This window comes from Schistocerca gregaria, chromosome 3, assembly GCF_023897955.1.
Source record: "Schistocerca gregaria isolate iqSchGreg1 chromosome 3, iqSchGreg1.2, whole genome shotgun sequence".
NCBI classification, from domain to species: domain Eukaryota; kingdom Metazoa; phylum Arthropoda; class Insecta; order Orthoptera; family Acrididae; genus Schistocerca; species Schistocerca gregaria.
Genome location: NC_064922.1, coordinates 222,692,390 through 222,701,476, shown reverse-complemented (window position 1 = coordinate 222,701,476; position 9,087 = coordinate 222,692,390). Strand labels below are relative to the sequence as shown.

General features: G+C 40.0%; 1 protein-coding gene across 1 annotated transcript; it reads left to right on the top strand.

Moving 5' to 3' along the window:
- The first annotated feature begins 778 nt into the window (after positions 1–778).
- LOC126355967 (uncharacterized) lies at positions 779–3,537 on the top strand. The gene is made up of 2 exons (XM_050006574.1): positions 779–1,428; positions 2,987–3,537. Exons 1-2 carry the CDS (start codon positions 874–876, stop codon positions 2,996–2,998), a joined length of 567 nt encoding a protein of 188 aa, XP_049862531.1. The 5' UTR covers positions 779–873; the 3' UTR covers positions 2,999–3,537.
- The last annotated feature ends 5,550 nt before the right edge of the window (positions 3,538–9,087 follow it).

The window sequence follows — 9,087 nt, the reverse complement described above, 5'->3', positions numbered from 1 at the left end:
CCCCCCCCCCCCCATTCCCCCGCTCGCTGTTCTCACCCATGGTCCCACTGCACGCTCACTCCTATTATACTCGGCTTTTACAAAAGTTGACTCGTAAATTTTTACGACAGATATCTTCCCCCTTCCCCCTCTCCACCCCAAAGATCCCCATTTTGTAAATGCTCCCCGCGAACTTTACGACAAAATAAATACAAATCTATTACAGTAAGCTCACTGTAACGACGCTCACGAAGACACAGCCATAAGGGTTAATGTATACATAAGTAATGTGTGATCATCATAATGGCTTTCTAGACCAGCTTAGATTTTTGGAACCACGTTTCTCAGCTGAGAGCCACAATTCGTCCCAGCTACACCTCCGAAGATACAAATCAGTAATGAGGTGCCGTGACACACTCGTTGATTTCATATTTTACCCGTACTCACGGCACAGAACAAACATACAATTTAAACCAGATAACTGTAGAAATTTAATTACATGTAACATTTCCACACCCGAAGCGACAGACAAGTTAACCTTATTCATATGCGCAGGGAAATCCATACCTAAAAACGAATAGCATTTATAGTAATGTTACGCAAAATATAGAAGAATATTCCGAATGAGAACTTATTAGACTACAGACACTCACTATCGATTCAAGCGTCGGTGTATAAAACCTAAAACGTACTCAAAATCCTAAATTTGAAACAACATTCATTTATTTTTATTTACGCTTCGATTTCAAAGATTATATATACATTACGTATATATCATCTTTGGCATATATGTGACGTCATTGTTCAAAACCAACGAGTTGTTGAGTACACCCGAATCAGAAGTCTCGGGATGCCATAGAGCAGAAGCCAGTTCGCAGGTGAAACCAATCAACAATGAGCAAAGATGAGTTTCGTAAACGACTTGATGCACTCATTGGCAACGCGGGAAGCAGTTCAACATGCAAGACAGAAGAGAGCAACAGGAATAAAACGCTTTACAATGAATCCGTTTGGGGAAATAAGCCACCATCGATGAGCAAAGGGGATTTCCATCAACGCCTGGTGTTCCTCATTGACAAGTCAATAGGCACGTCAACTTCTAAGACTGACGAGGGCGAGGGAAATAGAGGGAACACGTGGGAATCCGAGATCGGTGAGCTACCGAAGTCTATGAAGAAAGACGATTTCCGCAAACGGCTGTCACATTTGTGGCGTGAAGGTCAATTGGTTCCCACAGACAGATGTAGCGAAATCAAAGAGCGAAAGTCAGAGGCCAAGAAGGCCGCTCAAAAAGTAAACACATTTTACACCATGATCAGTAACGACGGGGAGATAAAGACGACAAATATAGACAGTGGAGATCAGCAACGTGAAGACAGCATATTCGACGGACTTCTACGGTGGTGTCTCAGAGGCTTCTTCCGAGGTAGAATGCGACATCATTTGAAGGTATGACACGACTTTTAATTAATTAACTGTTTCAGTTTCTTCCAGCTCAATAACGATAGTGATAGATACTGTTAGACCTTGTGGATCTGCTTAAATGGTACAGATCTCAGTGGGTGTAGGTCCAATTTCGTACTTGTTGTTAGTCTATAACAGCAGCAGTGACAATTAAGTAGGAGATTTATTGTTTACTGTCAGATAGGTTTGTATTCAATGGCGCGGATCGAAGTAGCCTAATAAAACTTAAAATGTGTCAAAGATAGTCAATAACGATAATACTACCATAAAACATGAAATGTTTCTGTAGAACGATATCAATTTATGATGGAAATACGTTCCTTCAATGTTAATTTTTGTGGTTTCTTTCTTATGGAGTGGAATAATTTAACCAACTGCCCACAGGAACAGAACTTAGTTAATAGAGTTCATCCATCAAATCAGTAAGGTTTTGTTATCTCCTGTCTACGATAATTTTATGTATAAGTATGGCACGTATTAGATTATGTAGCGCTGTGCAAAAGAACCATCTTCCTTCTTATTGCGGCATTCCGTTAGAACCACATTGCGTGTGTTATCACACACAATAGTTACAGTTTTCAATTGTTTGCACTATGTTACTTAATTGAGATATATCTGAAATCAGTTTTAGCAAGTCGTTTCCACTCTGTAATGTTATGTTTTGCTCCGTCATATGACGAACACGGTTTTTCATGTTGATTTTCGTCCGTAGTTCCACAATGTCAATAACTGTTCACTTTCTATTGAAAGATTATGTGCATGAGTTGTCACTGAATTTCACTATGCCATGTTCCCTCTTTGGGGAGTGTGTATGTATACAAATTAACTCTAGTAAACCAAATATTACTGATGACGTGTGGTTGCGAGATTTGCAAGTCGACTTTGTTCTATGCAAACCTCTTTAATTCTGTCACCTATCACAGAATCACCTTTTAGTAGCCAACTTCTTGAGTGAAAGAGAACAACGTATTTTCTGTAGCCCATTTCGTAATCAGATTCTAAACCACAACCAGTGGAGTCAACTTTGTCCTTCTGAAGAAACCGGTCGACGGCACCAAGCACCTTCAGGAATGTATGTCCAAGAGTATCGACGTCAAACTGACAATGTGACTTTTTACGATCTACGTTGATGCTGAGATATTTCTATGCTGACAGAACTTTTACTGCAACATTCAAATCAAATTACAAGGTTACAAGTTGTTTACAAAACGTCTGAAGAGAGTGATCAATTTTCCATGACTGTTCCGTACTGTCTTTTCAAAGCAGTTAATTCTTTAGTGGGATTTTGGAAGAAAATTGTTGCAGTTCGTATATTTTTATTTACCGATAAACAAACTATAGAATTTCGCCAAAGCTTATTTTGTAATTTACATTTTCTGATGCCGTTCAGCATCACGAAAGATGTTTTTACTTATGCAGCAACGTTTAATGAGTTCTACAATAATCGTATCTACGGTTGCTAACATCAGCCAATCTGTGTTATGACCTGTTATTATGGTGCTCTAGTAACATGGCGGTAAATCACCGTCTTCTCTGTCTGCAGGTGCTCCGCTAGAGGCAGCGACCCAGAACGGAGGATTTACAGCATCTTTGGTGAAATAATGGCTGCCGCCGAAGACTGTGGGAGTCTGTAGGTGTCCACCTGTGTATATGTGCTGAGCTCTAACCGTCTCTGTCGACGCTACAGATAGGCAGTAAACTGCATAAATATGGATATTTTATACTAATTTCATTTGTAAACCTGTGTTCCGGTTTAATGTCGTGGACGGGAATTTCCAACGCCTGTTCCAAGAGCTGATACGATTTTCCGAGTCAGTTCACTGTTTATACCGATATGAATTAACTGTGTGATTGGTCATAAATTTTGGCTACAAATTGCAAATGAGAAATTGTTTCCTGTGGAATTCCGTGAACAGGACACTTCAGAGCCTCTGCTGAGAGATGAAATAACTCTATTTCATCTCTTGAATTTATTTGCTCATAGTTTCTTTAATGCTATTTGTTACTATTAAGGGTTGGCTCTTCCGGAGACAGTTCAATTATGTTGAAATGTGTAGGACAAAATGCTACTATTAGAAACAGTCCTTGGATAAACAGTTGTTTAATCTGCTGATATGACAATCATGGTGCGTTTGAAACACAAAGTATTTAAATCTTGAAACATTTGCTTCAAAACTCACACATAGACATAAAATTCCATTCTCAAAATTTTTATATTTGATAATTCATTTGTTATTGTACTCCACATATGACATTATGACAACCTTAGTCCCGAATCAAGTTAATTCCCTGTAGAAAAACTAAATGAATCCCCTTACTGGTTATCTTTGTAAAACAATGTTCGTGAACCTCCTAATACGCAAAGTGAGGTACAAACAGTATGAAAATAAATTGCAGGCAAACGGTTACAGAGTGATGGACTGCCACTGGTACTGAGTGTGAAAGTGTTCAGTGCAGTCATGTTAGAAATGAAAGCTTTATGAAATTGTGGAAGGGAACAGAGTCACAAGTTTTGATTTTTAATTATTAATACCCAAGGCATTTACAACATTTCCAACATAATAATGGTGCCTATAGTTGTGTATAGCAGCTCCCCTGTATCTACCACACATACAACAGACTGTCGGATTCTGTTACACATACGACTAAAATAAATGTGTGTGAAACCTCCCTGATACTTGATCCATCGTAAAAAGTTAAGGTTCGTGTAAGATACATTGTAAGGTAGAGTTTTTTGCACATTACGCTGGTTTACTTACATGAGTTCTGATTCTGAATCCGAGAAGCACTTTCTAAATAGGTTCGATGGGGCACAGTCATATTTTGAAGCTGAAGCACTATGAGAACCCTAAATGAGCTGACATAAAAGACATGCTGTTTGTCTTAAAACGACAACAGCTTTTGCACAATGTATAATTTTGGCAATATATTTAAATGACCAAATTAACCAAAAGAACAGGAACTTTTTGATAATTTTAGGTAGTCTCATTTTCCTGTAAACGTCAAAAGACTACGCACCTGATTGCCTTTGAAAGTTGAATGAAGCTATCACTTTAACTAGTCAGAATTGTGTCACTGGTCTGATGTAAATCACAAAAAAATTTAGGTACACATGATACGTAAACAAACTATAGTACCGAGAATGCAATTAATATTTAGAAGACAATATCTATTCCTATTACATAAAATAATAAAGGTTTCTAGTTTTAAGAAATCAGCCAGAACCACAGAGGCATTTGAGACACTAAAGTTGGTACATCAGGCGCTACATTATCAAATAAACGGCAGAGTGTGAATAAAGGATTCAAGTACGGAAACTGCAGAAGAATAACGTAAAACACCAGCATGACTGGGCGTTCTCTGAAGTTATCCAAATGTATACTTTCATCTAGTAAACTTATTTGTGATGCACCATTCTTGGAAAAACATTTAGCAGTCACCTCCGGGCAACAGACAGCTAGCTTAACAAATTTTCAGTTGTACTGTTAAATATGCATAGCCGTTGATAATCTGATATTTCTCTCGAGAGTTTTGTAGTTTGTTGAAACACTTACCAAACAAGATGCCAATGGAGTTCTTTCCGAAAAATGACTGACGTGGAAATGATGAAAATTCAATAGTCCTATGAAGTTTAGAACAGTGTATGTTAGTGCTGTCCATTCTCTTTGCAAGAAAAGATTTATCATTGATTCAATCCGTATTCAATGGACACAAATATTACTCATTATACTATCGGCTTTTCAGCCAGTGAGTTTGTCGAAACGGACGGCGATGGAATAATCGTCGCTCACATTATCTTCCGGCGCGCATGAGAATGTCGAACCATTACAGCTAACTCACCCGCCTAGAAAACCGAATTTTTGCCTGGAAAGTTAACTAGATGTAGCAAAGAGGAACTAGTGCAGCAGAATCAGCTGTCTTGGAACAGTTTCCCAAGCAACTTTGACCGCTTGAAATGCAGCGCCATGAAGGAGGCACGAAAATAGCAATTGGCATGATACAACATTCTCGGATAAGCAACTGATGAGGATTCCGATGCACCATACGCAGTGGGTAGTAGTAACAACATCTACGATCTGTATGTAAAGAACGATAAAGAAAAGTGTATGTCATCGTGCACTACCGTAAGTCCCATACAAGTTGAACGCAATACCCCATAACATAACTCTCCTCTGATCGGCCCGCATCTGTGGCAGGATGCACGTTTCAAGCAGCCATTAGCCTCGATGATGGCGTAGAAGGACCCAACCGTCGACCTGCTGTAAGCTGTTGATCCACGGCGAAAACTCAGTGATTCTCTACCCACTGCAATAGCAAATGATGATATCGTTATGTCAGCACAGGAACACTTAAGGTCGTGTGATGTGGAGACCCTTGTTAAACAATGGTCTTTGAATTATGTGCTCCGAAACATTTGTACTTTCAGCTGCATTGTACTCCGGCTTCTGATCTGCCACAGATCGCTGCATATCCTGGACTGCACCGCTATTCTTTCTTGATTGCGTCACGAGCCTGCATCACCACCAGAAGGCATTCCTCACGTTGGGCAGTGGTCATAATATTTTGGCTCATCAGTTTATATTCTTCGAGAAGACGTGCACTTTTGCTTCGTAGATTGGCTACAATTTCTTTCACAGCTAGCTCACATTAATTACACAGGCTGCTAACAGTGCCTACATTATACTAAAGAATCTAGTCTGAGCTCTTGAAAACAAGTAAGGTGTATCTCAGGTCGCATTTGGTGAATTCTCTTTCCATGGAGTAAATACCACAATGTGAAGAGAGCAGAGCTCTCTCGCAGGTGAATCTATAGCTTTCATCTTATATTTGTGATGCTTAATTGAGGAATCAGTGTATTGATACTTGTTACTGTTAGGCAGAACGCATATTGCAATGTTATACGTAAATGTTGTGTTATACATATGTTATGGAACACGTGGACGATTAAGTATTGGTGATAACCATGAAAAGTTACGAACCATTGTGTGTTGGTGTTTCGACGCAGTACATAATACGTATGCTGCAGTGATTCTATGTGCACATTATATTGCAACAAAAGGTAAGTTATGTGGTGAGAGGGTGATATTCAAAACACAAACGAATTGGAAATAGTTACGTATTTCTTGAAAGAACTACCTACATCTACCAGCTTTTCGTAACGTTAGGCGCAATGGTATCGACCAAAATGATTATTAACTATCTTCATATAAATCTATTACGAAACTAAATAAAATGGATAATATAAAGAACATTCTTTTTATCATCAAAACAATTTATTTCTTTCATTATAAAACTTTTGACACAAAAATTGGGAAACAAAGCTTTAGTAACGTAGCCCGTAGAAGTATCTTTCCTGAGTGACGGTTACCTCAGCGTTCACTTGTCATAGATATCACGACGATGAGAATTTAGCCTTTTGCAAGTTTTGGAAAAGTGACTCAGGGCCCTCCGAGATTTCAATAGAATTTCGGGTGTAACAGGAGACGACAAGTACATCTGAACGTCAGTTATTAGCAGTTGTTGCTGACTTTATTATCCATGTTTTTGTGTGACAACTGCTCCTGGTTTTGCCAGATTTCTGAATCTCATCAGACTCACCAGACCTGTTGTTATTGATATACAATCACTCCAAGACGTATTGGTACACGTGCATATTTATCGCTGCTGGTTACAAACGCCGGCCGGCCGGGGTGGCCGAGCGGTTCTAGGCGCTTCAGTCCGGAACCGCGCTGCCTCGGACATGGATGTGTGTGATGTCCTTAGGTTAGTTAGGTTTAAGTAGTTATAAGTACTATAGGACTGATGACCTCAGATGTTAAGTCCTATAGTGCTCAGAGCCATTTGTTACAAACGCTGCACCTTCCGGTACACAGCACATGTACGTGCTACCTCACATACCAGACATTACAATTGTGCCCACAGAAATGCAGTGTTATGTGCAAACATGTATCGCCTCTGCACACAACAAGTATTGGTACAGAGCCTCTCGGTATATTGCTGGACTTTCAGATACCAGAACTCCATCTGCTGAGGCAATAGACACTGAATGTTGTTGACGGCCCATTGTCTAGTATGTTGCTGCATTGCACAATAGTGGTCAGCATGGGGCCGAAGAAGAAGGAACATTCAGTGTCGTTGCGTGAGAATGTGGTTTTGCTCCGTTCAAAAGGGAGAAGCTATCTACCAATCGGTGCAGAGGTGTTTGTTAGCTACACCACGGTACGAGCCATAATTCATAAATATAAAGAGACTGGAACAACAGTGAATAAATGTTGTGCTGGACGTCGAAATGTGCTTACAACCGGACAGCGTCGCCGTATCATCGCACTTACTCGAAAGGAATCTGCTGCAAGTGCAGCAACTTTTGGTGAGATTGTTCAACGTCCGACAAGACGGTTAGTGTTCAATCTATAGGAAATGTGTTGAATGAGGCCGACATTCATGGACGTTTTCCCAGAAAAAGCCATCCATAAAGGAAATTAACCGACATAAACGCGTCCTGTTTGCCAAGGACTACATCAGCAAGCCGATGGAGTTTTGTAACACTGTGATATTTAGCGGAGAATCGAAGTTGAATGTGTTCGGATTCGATGCAAGAAAGAAAGTCTGGCGCAAGCCGAATACGCAACTCGACATCAAACACATGCATCCCACAGTCAAATATGGTGGAGGCGCTATCACGGTCTGGGGCTGTATGGTGGCGTCCGGCGTTGGAAATCTAGCTGTAATCCACGGTACAATGGATCATATGAGATACATCGACGCCGTGCGAGGTAAGTTACACGCTAGTGCACAGACATTGGGCCTTACTGGGTAGTTTCATTTCCAGCAAGACAACGACCCAAAACATACTGCCATGAAAACCCGGGAGTGGTTACTGTACAATGTCCCCAGAAGAGCCCTGATTTGATCCCCATTGAGATCCTGTGGGCTCATCCTGACACACAAGTCAGAAAAAGGCGTCCGTCCGTTAAAAACGACTTGGAGAAAGAGCTGGAGGAATGGTCGAAAATTACCCCTGATATCACCCGGAATTTAATACAAAGGATTCATATGCGTTTACGTGCTGTTATAGATGCTAAAGTGATACACACCAGCTATTAGAGGGTGAACATCAATGAAGCAAACGAACACACTGTCCGATTCATACGCGTGTGACAATACTTTTTTGGATGCAGAAGAGCGATTTTTATTTTCATAAATCTGTATGTTACTTTACGGACTGGTGATTTGGACATATTTGTAACCTATGTAATGTAAGGGGCACGTGTCTAGGTTCTGTTCTGAAATATGTGTTTCGTTTAACCTACAACCACTAAAATGTAACTGTGCCAATACTTTTCGGTGCGATTGTATGTGCGTTGAATTTCCGTACATATTTATTTAAGTAACTAATTACCGTTGATTCAGCAACGGCGTGAAGTCAAGAGTTGTTGAAATCGTCAGAATGGTGGAATGATGTGAATTTTTGACTTTCTTGTCAGTTGTGTCTTTATTTCGATTTCAAATCGAAGTCATTTCATTTCTAAGTTTGATATTTTCGGCAGCGTCCAGAACACAAGTGAAGGACGAGATCACTTGCTTACCGTAAGGTAAATGTTCCCTGAAATTTCTTTTTATAATTTTTGCAAATGGTCGTAGCAA

Bases quoted from the DNA above. Each gene is read 5' to 3' on its own strand.
- LOC126355967 (XM_050006574.1), top strand. From the start codon at position 874: ATGAGCAAAGATGAGTTTCGTAAACGACTTGATGCACTCATTGGCAAC.